Raw genomic sequence first — 17,316 nt, 5'->3', positions numbered from 1 at the left:
ACCGTCAGATCCTGTCAAACACGTAAGTTAAAAAAAATATTGTTGTTTTTGTTTTGTTTTTATTAAGTGAACTCTGCTATTTACCAAATTATCTTTGGTATTTGAAGTATTTATGATATTAATATGCGTGCCATAACAATTAATCATGGGATCACCAGTGTGTTTATGTCAAGGCAGATGGTATGGATACTGTGAGACACATTTAAACTGACAACAAAAATGAAAAATTACATGTATGATATTATGAAATATACCCGTTATAAATGCATTGTTGTGACAGACTCCTCTGCAGTCAGTGGTTTGTGTAGCTGCTAACAGATGGTGCTGAGTGTGTTTCGGCGTGCGGTGGAGTTCACGAGGACCGCCTGTGAGTCATTGAGTCATCAGAGGTCAGATGGTCCATTCACGACTCCTTCAGCGTAAGTCCGAGTGTGTGAACGTGTGAGTGCTCATGTTGTTTTGCAGACAGAGATAGAAGGATCTCGTTTTCTCTCTTACTGTGTGTTTCTCTCCCTCTGTGATCAGACTTTTATCCATGAATCCTGGCGGCCTCACAGATGGACCTCCAGCGTTTGACCTTTCACTTCGAGAAGGAGAAACGCAGGTGATAAATCTTTGTTTGTGCTACCAATAAAAGTCTGGTGCTGTTAGCTCTGTACAAATTTCAGCATGGTTGAATCCCTTCTACAGAATTAAACAGATTAACTAGCAGAAAACTAGTATAAAAAGTCTGGTCTGGTCATTTACTACCATTAAGTGTTGTTATCATTAACTAAAGCTAGGACTCTTAATGTTTTCGTTAATAAAATAAAACTGAAATAAAATACAAATATTAGATCAAAAGCAAACTTAAAAAAATACAACATTGAAGTATTAAAGTTACTAATATATTATAATAATAAAATAATATATTAATTTGTATTAATCTGTGTAATCTGTGTGAATTTTCAGCTAGCAGCACACAGCCAATTTCAGAGCTTATATATCACTTTATATGGTATATCAACGTTATATTAAACTAATATTTTAAATCATAACATATGATGAGTTAAAATACTGGAAAATCGTATTTTGGCTTGAATTATTCATCATATCATTTTTTTAACAGTGCTATTGGTGAGTTCAAAGTTATTTTTACTATTTAAAACTATTTAAATACATCCTCCTGGTCTTATTATGCAAAATCCATCAGTACCAGTACATGGTTTTTTATTTCTAAAAAGTAAATTTAATGTTGACAATTTTAGGCTATAAAATCCACGTCTAATGGATAAGACACATGTTGAAATACAGTGTGTACAAACCCCAAAACAAAAACAACAACTTGTGTTATTAATGTTACATTTAGTTTTTTTTTTATATATAAAATCACATATAATAAATAAATAAATAAATGAGAGCAAATCATTACTGGGTTACACTTGATGAATAATTCAATCCAATTTAACTGAACCCTTGAAAGTGCCGCTTGATCATTTAAAAAATTTATTCTGGAGTAGTAATAATGTCGTAATAATGTCTGCTGTATTTCAAATCAGGACTTCAGTTTATGACGCAGCCCTTGTACTCTGACTCTGCAAACTCTGGCATGAACCAAACCCCCAAAACTAACTATAAGAAAGGGTTTATTATAAAAAAAAAAAAAACATTTAAAATTTACAGCCATTAACCATTTACAATGCAGACCTTGAAAAGGGTTTTGTAAAATGTTGGCCACACTGCCAGGAAAATTATTTATAGTGTTTAAATGAATTGAACCGCAAAGGAAAAGCGGAGATATTCTTGGGCTGATCGATCGCGCTGGGAAATAAATACTTGTGTTGAGAAAAAGGGAGCTTGTGAGCGCTGCTTCCTCTGAGTGTTTGAAATAAAAGAGGGAGTGATGCAAGAATGAAGGTGATCACAACACGACCAGAATTGCTGTCAAGCTCCTCAATTCTGATCTCTTTGAATTGACAGCACATCAAATTTGTCTCTGCAATTATTTTTGCCACAACCTCCACATGAGGAAAGTTGAACAACAAATACATCTGGTTGCAGAGATAAAACCTTCTTGACAGGTAAAGGACTTGATATGCTCTGTAGACGTCAGACTTTTGGACATCAGTGGATGAGTCTGGACAAGCCAACTCTTTTTTTTTTTTAGTTTTTTTTTTTTTTTAAACTGATGAATTTGATGACTCTACTTGTATAAATACTCACACAATAAGATCATAAGCATATTTGACAGCCATTTATTGGCTCAGTGACTCAGTGAATCATTCATTCGACTTATTTTGAGTCAGTTATGTTTGAAAAAGGCAACTTTTTCAATGCAATTTCCCATTGTTAGCAACTATGGTTTTGGGAAATGCACCCCAGATCAGTTTGGTGAACCGATTCGATTGATTCATAGAAAAGATCTTTGTCATCACCAGAAGTTGAACTGATCCAGCTCGAGAGCTTCAAGATAGAAACTGTGAAATAAAAATTGCGTTCAGTACAATTTTTTATCCTTTTCTTTATATAAGCAATTTAGTGAAAATGCAATTAAGCAACATTATGTCTAGATTATTCATTCTTAGTAAATTGCACCCATGATTGTCATACATTTTAAGATGAGAACGCAAAAATACTTCTTCTGTAGAGTTGGTTTATAACTGAACTGAATTACGTTTGCAACACTGTTATTTCTACGTTTATTGCTGTGAAGCTGCTTTGAAACTATGTATTGTCTAAAATGCTAAATTAATGTGATATGACTGGATTAGACCCGAATTCCCCCCATAATTTAGTGTGGTGTTTAAAATCCCATTATAAAGCTTGAAGATTTGCAGTGTACTCACCAATGGTTGGTTGATAATTCACCAGAAATACTAGAATTACTATCATCTTTATTGTGGTTGAGAACAGATATGTAGCACATCAGACAGGACACTGGTGTTTAGTTGTTTTGTCCACTTCATTTATATAACCTCAGCTGAGACACTTGATATCATGCGGTGCAGACTATAGCTCTCTGCCAATGCGTACACTTTGTCAAGGACAACAGAATTAAACCACATCAGGGGATCAGATCGTAAGAGCCGATAAATGAGAGAGAGCTCTTTTAAAGAGAGTTTATGGCGTTTTTCATCTTTGGGCGTTTCCACAAGGCCTTCAGTCAAAGTTTTGTCTTCTTGCAAAACTTAATAACAATTAAGCTCATACTTATGCATGTCTGTAAATGCGAATGCTTGACCAATGTATTGCAAGTATGCAGTCCCATTGTAAATACTGTATTTGCAGTGGTGCTACTCAAGGGGGCGATAGTTAACTGTAAATTACTGTTATATTAAATCATAATTAGCATTTTGGCTGTTGACTAACCTCCTAACTTACTGTTGTTCCACCATGACTGTGTAAAAGAAAACGGACAGTAAGAAGGCTATAGCACCCCTTGTGGCAACGCTGTAAAATTGTGGAGCTTGTATAGCTAGAAGTGTTTTCCATGCCTTAATTGGATGTGTTTCTTGTATAACCTTATTAAAGATAAAAATATACATATTTTATTATTACAAATTCAGGATGCATTGGTTGTGAGAACATGGAAGTGTCAGATTTTGTGCTTTGGAGTGATTTCGTTTTACTAAACCTCATCCAGTGTAGAAGCAAAAAAGAGGACATTGACATCAAAATCGGCTTGAATTTCAAAATGCATGCCTTCTCGTTTAATAGAGTTGGGTAGAATTCAGCTCCGTTTCCATGCAGATGTCTTCAAAGCCAGTGATGCTGCATGCGAGAAGGACACTATCGGCTTAAATATCCCGTAGATATCCGTGCATTGGTTGAAACATTGATTGAATGCAGGTGCATGTTTATTTGGCGAGGTCTTGGGGAAATCTGCTAGTCGTCCAAGTGTTGCTCCTCCCAGGTGGAGGTGGGAATGGCGCTGTAGGGGTCCATGATGACTTTGGCACAGCGGATGATCATTGCCACCAGAAGCAGACATAGGAAGGCGATGCACGCCAGGGTCATACCCTGGTCCACGTCCACAAAAGCGGGGTCTGGCGTTGTCTCCTCCATCGCTTCGGTCTGTCCGCATCAGCCTGGGTCTCTGCTACCATCCTGATTGCTTATCTGTGGGTCAGGAAACAGAGATAGAAGTAAATTGCTGTCTGCTAGAAAGACTAATACAATGAGCTGGCTGAATTTCTGAAGGATCATGTGGCACTGAAGACTGGAGGAATGATGCTGAAAATACAACTTTGCATCACAAGAATAAATCACATTTTAAAATATTTTCAAATAGAACACAGTTATTTTAGATTGCAATATTTTCCTGTTTTTACTTCATGCACACATTTATGTAAAATCTCTTTGTTTTGCATCGCTTCTCATGTTGCTTTCCCCTTCTTCATTTGTTTCTTTGCATTATGCATCTGCTAAGTGAATAACTGTAAATGTTTATTTGTCATTGGTGTTTGTACGGTAATGTGTTTCATAGTTTGTATTCATACAGCATGCTGCATTTATGAGTTTTATGAATCATTGATGAGATAATTAAATAAGTATTATGAATGTGATGTTGTGAGTCATCATAGTGCCTTAGTAATTTAAAAGAAGTGCACAGTGATGAAAATGTGTTTGCGTGCATTAGTCTCCTGTGTTAAGAGTAATATTCAGTGCAGCACAGATCACTGATGAAACAGATGGTCATTGCCAAAACACAATTCATTCAGTGGATGAAGATGCCAAGAACAGTTTTATTGAGTTCTGTTCATTTCAGTTCATGGACTTTTAGTTTGTAATTCTTCAGTTCTCATTTTTTGGTATTCTAGCACTTCCTAATCATTATTAGTTTGATCTTTTCAGCTGTCTTTTATTAATGATAATTTTTTTTATCGAATCACGATTTTGATGCCTTCCTGTCTGTCTTGTTGGATTGTACTATTAAACTTTGTTTGGAACTTTATCTGTATTCCTGTATCACTAGTGACACAATTGTATTTCCTCGTTTTTATAAGGACAAGAGTTTAATCGATTCCTAACGGATTAGTAGCAGAGTGTGTGTCAATATCAGCTCTTTTATTCATCTGCTGCAGCTTTGGTCAATTTAACTGCACACAAAAAGGAAAGAAATAAAACCTCTGGCTAATGCATTTCTTACTGGCATTGATTGTCTTTTTCTTGTGCTTTGATTGTGATTGGCTGTGAAGTAGGGTTGCTACTGGTTATTGACTCCAGTGTGTGTTGCATAAATGTCATTTGTGCAAGGTCACATTGCTCACCAACTGTATTTTAAAACCATAAATATATAAGAATTACATTCAGATGGTTGAAGAAAATGGAAACTGTGTCTTCCGGTTGAAATAGAAGTCCATTATCCATAATGTTTGATAATTTTAATTTCTCCAGTGAAAAAGTCATTTAGTCTGAATCAGGAGTGAAATATGCACGGATCAAGAACTGGTTACAAGTGAAAATAGTGCATAACAATTCTAACCCAAATATTTCAGTGGATTTTGATTTGAGGGACAACAGGGGATGAACTTTTTCACTGGAGGAGGGATTTTTATGGGTTATGGGCTCTTAAAAATGCCTTAATGATTAGCTTTTCAAGCTTTTCACTTCACAAGACATTAACTGATGGACTGGAGTGATGTGGATTATTGTGTTGTTTTGACTCTCATTCTGACGGCACCCATTCACTGCAGAGCATCCAGTAGTCAGCAAGTGATGCAGTGCTACATTTCTCCAAATCTGTTCCCATGAAGAAACAAACTCATCTACATCTTGGATGACCTCAGGATGAATATGTTTTCCTCAAATTAAAAATTCTGAGGTGAACTATTACTTTAATTTTTTGTTTGTTTGATTTGTGTCCTTAGTTTGTAATATTCTATTGTTCTTGGATCAGAACACTTTATTTAAAAATGTTTTCATTTCTCCAAAGATGGAACAGATACTTCTGAAACTCTGTAAAGATCACTGTTATACTTCATTAGTTCTGCTGGGTAAAAAACGTACTTAGTAGACAACGATACTGAACTTGTACAGACATTATTTGTTCTATATACTGTATACAAAGTCATTTTAAGTGAAGTTAATGAGGGAACACTGAAATAAGGCACTTAATGGCTTATAATGTGGCACTAAGCACCAAAACTCCATCTTTTTTTAATTGCAAGAAAATCATTTTCAAATGATCAAATGTTTTAATAAGTTATTTTGCAAGAGGCCTTAGATTTCTGCATATTTTAAGTAAAAGAATAGAAAATATTATTTCATTAAAAGGATTGTGTGTGTTCTTGAGCTAAGTAATGAGGCCCAAACCTGTAATGTTCTTTAATGCAGTTCCCTCAATGTACAGAACATTTCTCATTAATCACAGCGCAGTTGAGCGCTGAATTCAATATGTGATGCCTCACCGAGTCTTCATATATCAATATGATACTATAGCGCTATTCCAAACACACTTAATGACCTGCATTTTAACTCGAAACAATATTAACAAACACCAAGAATGGATCAGAAACGGAAAATACCTTTAGCCCTTGAATACTAAGTAGACTGATATGAGTAATTTTATATGAAATGATTAAGTTTTTGTCAAAATATATTTCTTTATGTATTAAATAAACATATTAGTGCTTTGTTTTGGATTATAAAACTAATTAAATGAGGTTCCTCATCTCAGCTTGATGGACAAACAGGAAGATTTGTTATTTATTGATTAATTGTTACAAATAGTTACAATTCTTAATTTATATTAATCATGACTTATTGATTGTTCTGCAAATGTTTGCTTTGTTTTCCTCATCTTGAGATATCTCACTATTTTTGCATTGCTCAATGTTTTCTTCCCACTTTTGCATGTACATAACGCAGAGCAATCTTGACAAAATAATATATTATAATAATAATTAGATCTAATAATCTATCAGTCACCGTGCTGTTTTAATTTGCATTAGTTATTCTGGTGCAAAACCACTAGTTTGTAGTACAAAAAAACAAAAAAACAATGCGCACAGAAAAATCAATATAAATTTGAACGTAAACCCAGCAACACTTGTAGAATAGAGAATCATAAAAAGTAGCTATTGATAATCAGTCATTTATTATACTAATACATTTTGGGTACACAGGCCTAAAAGATGACAAATAAAGCAATAAAATAATAAAAAAATCCATTCGAATACAAAAATTTGCATTCAGCCACAGGGGAAATCAAGACCAGTCTATGGCTTTGTGTTCAATAAGTATGACATTGCATTAAACAAAAGTTTGTATTCTTTAAATCCTATTTTCAGAGTCTTCTACATATTTTGTAGCATTGCATCCTATCAATGCTTGCTTCAACACAGCGCTTTTCCGTTTTTCCCATGCATGGTCCGACAGACTCCGTAGACAAACCTTGAAATCTACATTAATAATGAAACAAATTTCTAATCTAAGAGGCCTATTTAGGATCCTGTGTCAGCAGGTTTGGGATTATCCATGCATTCATCAAGCCCTTTCAGGTCTTCGGTGAGGTCCGGTCATCAAGGGAACATGCTGTTGGGTCTTATTTGGGACTGGTAATTAGTGTGCAAGGACGCAGGCAACTCTGGTAACCGCATTAGCAATTTAATGGAGAAATACAGCTGTCACAGAGAAGAAAACCTTTCATCTCTGAATTAACCCAAGTTTTTGAAAAAGACTTGTTCACATTTAGAAGCCGCTTTGTTTGGGGAATAAAAGCAAACTCCGAGAGATTTCCTACATTTATCTTTTCAGTCCTTCTCTGGAACCATCTCATTTGAAAGAAGATGAAAAGCTGATAAATAGGTTTCACTTTTTCGGTGTTTGCTACTGAGTTTCTCACTGGAACCAAAACCAGTTCTTGACAAGCTAAAAAGAAGACGAAAGTTTTGTGTTTCTTAAAGTTTTCTTGAACGGTCAACATTTTAGTGCTACAGAAAGCTACCTGAATAATAAATCAGTGCACACTTGCTATCCACGCATCCGATTGTGTACCCATGTTTTGGTGATTAAAGGGTCTCTAAAAGCTGTCACTGGAGATTAATTCTTCCTGCAGCCATGATCATTTAGGATGGGATTGTGTGTGACATTTGCAGTATTTTGATAATTGGCTGCTCTGATTAACGACTCAGCTATTGAGGGTGTTAGGCTGTCGAAGCTGGGATGGGAGATAACGCCAGGGTGTGTGAGGCAGAAACTGAAGTGCCACTCAAGCCTGACATGAAGAACAACTCAATTTATGAGTGACTAGAGGGGGAAATACTCTCTTGGACCTCTTTGGACAGTCTTGAGGCTTTCTTGGGTTTTGTTGCATTGTGCCCAAATTGGAAGCATTTTTCATAGCCTGTGTGTGTGTGTGGATGGGAATTGTAAGGAATGTTACCATTATCCCTCCACAGATGACACTTTTACACTTTTTTAAAGCATGATTTATTAACAAATGCATAATTTTCTTTTTCTTTTTTTTGCTTTCTTTTTTTTTTTTAAAAAGCCTTCCTTATAATTAGTTATATAAACGAATTTTTTTTTAGCAAAAAGTATCTTTAAATATAATTTAATAATTGTAAACATAAAAGTAATGAATAATGCATGTCAACATTAATTGAATAATTAATTTGTACTTGTTTTCCAGTCAAGTCTGCAAATCCTTAAAATAAGATGTATTTGAGCAGCAACATATGCTGCATAAAATATTAAGACTTATTTTTATAGATTTAATCTTAAATGTAAGTGCATTTTGTTTTAATGCAATTATTATTATTATTTATTTTTTTACAAATTTTAACTTAAAACAAGTGTAAAAAAATAAACATATATTTGCTGCTGAAATCTATCTATTCTCTAAAATTACAATAATATAAAAAAATAACTATTTATATTAATTAATGCATTCACAATTAATTCATTTTATAATTAATGCATGGACATCATCAAGGTCTTCCCAAGAAAATTTGTCGGATGATTTTTTGTTTTCAGTGAATAGGTTATTTTAGTATTTTGAGCAACTTTGAACAGTATGAACAACCAGCTAGTGTCACAAACTTTAAGTACATAACTATTATAATAATACCTATAATAATTTGAGACTGTTGCATGAATATTTTTAACTGACTCAAGAAAAAGTTCATGAAACGAACTTCATGGTCACATTTTATGGTTGCTGTTGTGCATAACTAGTGAGACAATGCAGTATAATGCTGCAGATCTATTTCTGTTTAGTGGCTCACATTTGATTAATTCAGACTACATGCTCAAACATTATTTCTTTTGCATCATTTGAGTCATGCTGTAGGAAACACTGTATTTTAGTACATGCAGCAGAATGCAGAAAACTATTAATCAAACTGAAAGTCTTGGGACTGCTTCGGTTCCAGATTTCTTAACAAACGCAACTGGTTCTCGATTCCCAGCTGTAATGATGTTTGCAACCATCTGTCATCTGTTCGGTCCGATCCTGCAGCATGAATACTCTCCAGCTTTCTTCACACGGTTTGTTCAGTAGCTATGGATATTACAGTAGATTACAGACCTTTCATGTAGACCAGCATCATTCCTTTGCATTTAACCCCAGGGATAAATTTTCTCGTAATACCTCTCGCATACTTCCCTTAACCCTCCCTTTTTCTCTTTATTTTGGTCAATCATCTCTCTTGCTCCATTCCCACTTGCTTCTCCCTCACACTCTCTCCTCTTTCGATCGTCAATCTTTATGCATTTTCTATGCATTTCTTTCTAGAATACATCACGAGTATTTAAAGGTCTTATCCCTTGTATAATGTTCAAATGCAGAGTATGACTGCAATGTTCTGGGCCAAAATTGATCCAAATTAAATTCAATACAATTTATGAGAACATATGATTTTTAAAGCTGTGTTTAACAACTAGTTTTTTTTTATACAGAATGTGAACATTATAATTATATAACAGTTATGATTTTTTTTTTTATTAAAATGTTATTTTATTTAAACCTTTTATATGTATAGATAAATATATATAGTTTTATATTTAAATTTATTTTAATTTATTATTAGTATTATTATTATTTTAAGATCATGGATATGAATTTTCAGCAGAATTCACATGCATGAACTGATAAAAATGTATGTGATGCAGCGTATGTATTCAAAACTATAAATAAAACAGATTATCGAACCAGCTTTTAAAAGAAAATACTATTTCGGTCTTTCTACACATTTTCAATGTGTTTACTTGCCATTTCTTTCTAATTAATTGTGAAACTAACTGGCAATTTGTTTCTACACCATATTATTTTTAGTGTAGTTGAAAAATGGCATAACAAATTACTTAGCTAAGTAATTAGCAGGCATGCTTATAATCCTAAATGAGAAATAGTCACAATTTCAAGGAAAATAGTTCCATTGACAGCCAAGCCAGTGAACTCGGTATGCATTAACACGGTTTAAAAAACCACTTCACAGCATCCCATCATTTGATTTCACATGTGTGTCTGGATCAGATGATTGGGGCAGCTGAGGAGATGTGATTTCTTTTAGCCGAGTGTGTGAGGAAACCCGCCAAAGGGCTTTAAATCAATTCCCCCACAATCCCAGTGGAAGCAAGCCCACACGAGTTCACTTGTTCTTACTGTCCTGCTTCTCATTAGGTCAAGAGAGGCTTGATCTATTCTTCTTCTCTGGCACTAAAACATCGAATAAACGGCTTCATATTAGTGTCAGATAGATGTTTATAATATCATTTCTGAATTGTTTACTGGGTCATCAAGGGTCAATGTATATTCGGCTCATCATTAAACGTAACTAATTTGACATTTTTCAGTGTCATACCAGTTGTGTTGTTTTTTTAAATAGCACAACTATCCTTCTCTAACCTTAAGTGTTTTTGTGGCAAAAAATAAAAGAAAAAAGAACTGTTTAAATTATGAATAAATTATAAAGTTTGTGGTCAGTAACATTTCTTTTAAATGTTTTTGAAAGAAGTCTTTTATTTTCACCAAGGCTGTATTTACAGTAAAAATACAGTATAATCAGTAATATATTGCGAAATATTATTTGAGTTTAACCTGATAACTGTCACACACGTTTTTGAAGATAGACTTGAATGTGCATGATACAAACCTACATTTTTATATTTCATGACTGAAAACATTTTGTAACATGATTTTGATGTGCCATTTACATGGTAATGCAATGTCAGATTTTAAAATGGGTTTTAAAGGATGAATTTTGAGATTTTATGTTTTCAAGTGATATATAACTTCTGATGATTTCTAAAATGTGATAGAGAAAAAGGAAACGAGGAAGTCTTATTTTTAAACAAAGGTCAAAACTCCTTTTGTAATGCAGATTTCTGAGGGTGCACTCTTTTCAGAAATTGATCTATTACTTTTCCTACATAATTTTTAACAAAAAATATTGGTATAATATATATTTGGGAGTCTTAGACCTTTCCAACGATATATAGTTTGTCAAGATTAGATTAGATTTGATTGTAATATAGTATAGTCAACGTAGGTGTCCCGTATACGGGACGGGGTGACATTTAACAGGTTAAAATGTTTTCTATTTAAATATATTGTAAAATGTAATTTATTTCTGTGATGTAAAGCTGTATTTTCAGCATCATTCCTCCAGCCTTTAGTGTCACATGATCTTCAGAAATCATTATGATTTTCTTATTCACTGCTCAAGAAACATTTCCTATGATTATTAGTGTTGAAAACAGTTCTGCTGCTTCATATTTTTTGTAGAAACTGCAATACTTTTTTTTATGATTATTTGATGAATAAAAAGGTCAACATTACTAATGTCTTTACTGTCACTCAAATTTCTTTAAAAAAATCTTACTGACCCCAAACTTTTGAAAGATATTACCATTCCGGTAGCTAAAATATAGTTTACAAGTCATTTGAATTATTTTTAAATATGTTTATCTCTGGCTTCCTGAATGTTTGCTTTAATGGTATTGGTTTGGAAGTTCAGTGTGTTTGGGATATGCTGGCTAAGCATTCACATGCATCTACTCGCACGCTTGAGTAAATAGTGTGTTTCAGGCCTTAGTTTGCATAATGTGTTTGGTTTGTGTCTGCGCATGTTTTAAGGGGTTATTGTTTAACTAACTGACAGTGTTGTGGACTATTTAAGTTTGCCAGTAAAGCACACACCAGTGTTGTTTATTGATATACTATTATTATATTTACTAACAGTTTGAATGATGCTTCATTTTTATATTTTCAGTTTTCATATTAATCATATCTTAAGCTTTAGTCATTTCATTGTGATAACTGTTTTAGACTTGTTTTAGTTAGTTAGTTTCAAAGTCAGCATTTTTTATTTAATTATTTAAGTTTACATTTTTCATCTAATATTTGAAATATTTTCATTTTAATTGGTTTTAGTTTGAGTTAACAATAACAACACTTATTTATAGGTGTGTTTCCAAGGGAGCATTGGTCAATGTCACATCTGTTTCCAGCTGTGCTTATTCCAGATAAGCTACTTATGCCGATATTGATGTGTTTAATCGTTTCTAAATATCTGATGGACTCTGATACAGATCCTGTCATCGCCAGTCCAACAGCTTCATCTATTATTAAAGCTGCAGTGCGTTTTTCTGTGTCCACCAAACAGAAAACAGAAAAGTTCATTCTTTTAGAAAATGTTAAGCTTCAATAATAGAGTTAAAAAATATATATAATCAATATATAATATAAATGTATAAAAATATAATCTATTGGACTTGTTGCATTGTCATCTTAACAGGCCTGCCTTGGTTTCCAATCATTGCAGGAATGTCAAAACAAAGGAAAAATAGATTTCATGCTATTCAGATGAAAAAGCACCCATTTTTTTGGTTTCGAAAGTGTGTGTAAGCAGCAATTCAAGGAATTTACCTCTTTTTTATTAAATGCAAAATACAACAGAAGCACAATGGAAAGCTAAAGATAAGTTTGTCATGTTCTTCAAACTATAGTACTTTATTCGAGTTAAAATAAATATGTCCATTGATCAAGAATATGCAGGGTTATTTTGGATTGTAAAAAATGTAAAAAGTGGCGATATAAAGTAGGATAACAGAAGTAATCTAATTGCACAGTATTTAGGAGAGTTAATGGCCAAAAATAAAAAGTACATTAAAGTCATTTGAAGATGCAAGGTTTTTTTTTTTTATACATTCAATATGTCACCCAGTCCTTGAAGACTCCTGCCTTGGATTTATGTCCAAGAAGTTTACTCATCAGTGCCTATCAAAGAGCAAGACAATTCATTTAAATGGTTAGTTCACCCAAAAATGAAAATTAGCCTTTGTTTTATTCACCCTCTCAAAAGTGTGTGACTTTCTTCTTCCAGAATAATTCAATCAAAGTTATATTAAAATTGTCCTTGCTCTTCCAAGCCTTTCAATGGGGTGAGCTGGTGTTGGTTGTCAACAGTGCATAAGATGTGAAATAAAGTGCGCACACCCGCAATAAAACATCCCTCACACAGCTCCAGGGGGTGAATGAAAGCCTCCTGTAGCGAATCCATGCATTTTTGTCAAATCACGCAGCGAATGTCTTATGTCATCCGCCGGTCAGCAGAAGTGAGAAAAAAGTATTTATTACATTTGAAATATAGATATTTATCTTTAAAAAAAAATCCATGGATTCACTACAGGAGGCCTTTATTCACCCCCCGGAGCTATGTGAGGGATGTTTACTTCATTTCACTTTTCACATTTCACATTAATATTTTGTGCAAAATAATTATTGTTACCAAACAGGTTTTCAAATAAATATTGGGTCCAAGGTTTGGTCGAATATAAAAAATAAAATAAAATTCAATAACATTTTACAAATTAATTTAATTAAATATTAAAGACACAATATGTAATTTTGAGGGTGCATGTTCAAAACAAAAAAAAATAAAACAACAAGACGTAGTTTGATGATGCCGTGACTGAGTGTGGAATCATGGGAGTCGGGCAGAAATCATGTTCATAGATGAGCTAATGATTTATTAATGTAGTAGAATGAAGCACGGTAAGGCTGAAAGCCGTCGTTTATCATACTGGAAACATTTATAAGTTCTGTTATAATGCTACTCTGTGCGGTCATCACCGGTCTATTAAAATGCACAACATATTAAAGCGTCTTTGATGTTTCCATGTTTTCTACAAAACAAAACCGAGGAAAATTAAGGGATTATGATGTCATCGGCAGGTGAAACAATGACACTGTGGACACGGTCCGTGTCACTATAGTTAAAATTGCTTATTTCTCAGGATTTAAACATTCTTCAAAACATTTGGAATAATGTATGTACACACAAGTCAACAGAATATATAACACTGTTCTAGTGGTTTTTACACACTGTGCCTTTAATACACAATATTGGGATTTCAAGGTTTATCTGATGCTGGAATTGCACACTTTGGTTCTAACAGACATCCGTCTCAATTAACAGCTTTTCAAAATTCAAATGTAGAGAGCTTTTGAAAAAAGAAAACATTAAGAAACATATAAAAACTGTTGAGGTTTTATTAGAGACCGATTTTGTTTTGGAGGCTCTTAAATGCACCGTTATTTTAATTTGCAACTGCCATTGAGATAAATGAGAATGCAAATAACACTCTTCATATATGATAGACTTTTATGGTTGTTTAAACACACTTTCTGTCTACTGCTATTATTCTTTCATTCTGTTTCATATACATTGTGTCTCTCTGTCTCCTGCATTCATCTTCAGGTCTCTCTGGCAGGAGAGGTAATTCATATCTTGGTGCCAAGAAAATATTCCTCGAATGAAATTCCTTCATGACCTCCATCTGATTTAAAATTTAAAATTAGATTATTTATTGTTAATAAAAAATCATGAAAGGGTGATTTCAAAAAAGCTGGGAGCCACAGTGATTCACAGGCTAAAGAGTTATGTTTGGAAAGCCATTTGATTGAATTCTAGTAATTGCAAAATAACTGCAATTCTTTTGCAAACCGCTATAGAGGGGGTGTCGCTATAGAGCCGATGAATGCACTTTACAGGTTTCATATCAACTTCAAGACATTTAACTCAAAAGGGGAATTTATGTTATATATTATGCTATGTTATTTTATATTGTATTAATATAAATAATTGACCTCAAAAAGGGAATCCATGAGCAACAACTGCGTTATTTTTTCATATTAGCTATGTTATATTATATATGTTTGCTAGTATAATTTTTAATCTTTAATAGTTAAATATATATTTATATAATGCAACTTTCATGTGATTCATAAATTAAGAAAATAATTGCTGTCTAACGTTCTACTGTAGATGTATTTTTGTTGCACGTTTTCATCAGGTTGCTCATGTGTTTCGGTGCTGTATGTGATAATTAATACTGCCCACCTTGAAAATGTTGACAGTCACCTGAGAGCATCAGATATATGCATATGAAATGATTAGAGAGATTCAGATTCTGCTTTAGCATGGAGGACTGTCTTTAGATATGAATCAAGAGCTGGGATTACAGACACGCTCCTCTAGCTTCCTCTCACCTTTATTGCAGAGCCGATAAAAATATTTAAATCGAGTCTCGATAATAATTTTACATTTAATACAAGTCAGAATGTCGCAGTCCTCTTGTTTGACTTATTTAGATGTCAGGAATAACATACATTGAAATCCTTTTTACTAAAACACTGATCAGCTGATGACTTTCAGCTATAAATTGTAATATAATAATGCTCATGATATTTTAAAGATTCATTCTTTTAAAGGTAGAATTTGTAAGATATTTGCAGTAAAATATCCAAAAGCCACTAGGCTATTGTTATATATTTTGTTCAGCTGATTACTAACAATATCTCTAATGTTTTTAACTACTTGTAAATTATGAGAAAATTCCCATTCTAAACAGTGACACGGGCCAGTGCAGTCGCCACTCAATGACGTTAGTTACCCCTTTTTTACCGCCTTTATTGACGTAGAAACCACATGACAACATGACAACAAATGCAGAAGTAGTGTCTAGCGTCCAGCAAACGCACTACCTTGCTTCAAGCAGTTCCTTATTTGCTTCTGCTTGCACGTTTTATGGTGGATTGTGTTACTTATTTATGGAACATAATTACTGTTTACCATCTGCTGCTGGTCCTGTCGACAAGTACAGCTCCTGTAAACGTAAGCGTATGGGCCATCAAATGACCCAAGAAGAGTTTGGGACAAGAGGAGAGAAAGAGCGAGGATCGATATCGGAGTTGCATTTTCTAGATGGAGAGAGCTTCGCGACAAACTTAAACTAGAAAGAGGTGATCTCACTTGTATTTTACTCGACAGGTGAGTACAGAAAACGTATGCTATTATAACGATCAACAAGATTAGTATTATGGGGCATACACACCAAACGCGTGGCATCGTGTCTCTAGACCCGCGTGAGGAAGAGTCTGAACCATAGTCTGATCGCGTCTTTGCATCCGTTAAATCCATGATTTATCTTTCCGTCTGATTGATGACCGTCAGCGGTTGGGTAGAAGACAACAAATTCCCATCATTCCACGCTCCTTCTTAGCGTCATCAAACCACGCGATTGTTATTGTTTTGGTTGTGAGCCCTCTAGTGGCAGGTCCTACAACCTGTACCTTTAAATCAGTCAAACAATTTGAATTTCATAATTAGTGATATAATTCCCTCAACATCACAGCCACGATAAAGTCTTAGCTGTCAGCTATAAGCAACAGTTTTAGCATATATTCTTATCAACTTTTAACCGATGACCAAGAAATGAAATACACAATACAGAAGTTTAAATTTAAACACTTCAGAAATTTAAACAACCCCTCCCCAAAAAAACATCACATTTATACCTCCATAAAAGAGATTTTATGATGAATAGCTTGTCTGTGCTTTAAGAAATTGAAAGTGTTACAATTGCCTTTTTTTTTTTTTACAGCTATTGCATGAAGACAAAATGATCCACAGGCAAAATCATCATAAAGGGGCTTTCATCTTCAAGACTACAAAAACTTTCAGCATTTTCTTGGCTGTGAAAGACAACTCATTTATTAACTGAAGATGAAGTCAAACAATCCTCAAGATCCAGCTGTTCTAACAATCAATGAAACATGCAACAACTGACAGGATCCTCACTGACCAGACCAGAGACACTGTGAGCGATCTCCCGTTCGAGTTCCCCGCGGCTGACGAGAGCGATCGAGTGGCTGGCAGAGCAGCAGAGAGGAGAGAAAGGACATGGTCCTACCTGAACTCACATCCTGTGGAGCAGAAAGTGTGGATGAAGTGTGTTTCCTGATGCATGCTGCAGAGCGACTGATACTGAGACACTGATGCTGCTGCAGCTCAACGCTCACTCTTACTGCATTGCTCCTGAACACAC

General features: G+C 34.1%; 1 protein-coding gene across 2 annotated transcripts; it reads right to left on the bottom strand.

The window, feature by feature from the left end:
• Positions 1-3,680: 3,680 nt before the first annotated feature.
• On the bottom strand, positions 3,681-17,302 carry LOC113051925 (cortexin domain-containing 1). Of its 2 annotated transcripts, XM_026216113.1 has the most exons (3): positions 17,182-17,302; positions 13,134-13,204; positions 3,681-4,098 (listed from the first exon to the last, which is right to left on the bottom strand). In XM_026216113.1, the coding sequence occupies exon 3, from the start codon at positions 4,042-4,044 to the stop codon at positions 3,865-3,867; it is 180 nt and encodes a 59-aa protein (XP_026071898.1). In that variant the 5' UTR covers positions 4,045-4,098; positions 13,134-13,204; positions 17,182-17,302; the 3' UTR covers positions 3,681-3,864. The 2 variants fall into 2 exon arrangements, with proteins under 2 accessions (XP_026071898.1, XP_026071897.1); XM_026216112.1 differs by lacking the exon at positions 13,134-13,204.
• Between the last annotated feature and the right edge of the window lie 14 nt (positions 17,303-17,316).

Source organism: Carassius auratus, chromosome 32 (assembly GCF_003368295.1).
Source record: "Carassius auratus strain Wakin chromosome 32, ASM336829v1, whole genome shotgun sequence".
NCBI lineage: Eukaryota > Metazoa > Chordata > Actinopteri > Cypriniformes > Cyprinidae > Carassius > Carassius auratus.
This window is presented reverse-complemented; position numbering and strand designations above follow the sequence as displayed.

Excerpts from the sequence above, each read along its gene's own strand:
- LOC113051925 (XM_026216113.1), bottom strand. The coding sequence starts at position 4,044 with ATGGAGGAGACAACGCCAGACCCCGCTTTTGTGGACGTGGACCAGGGT.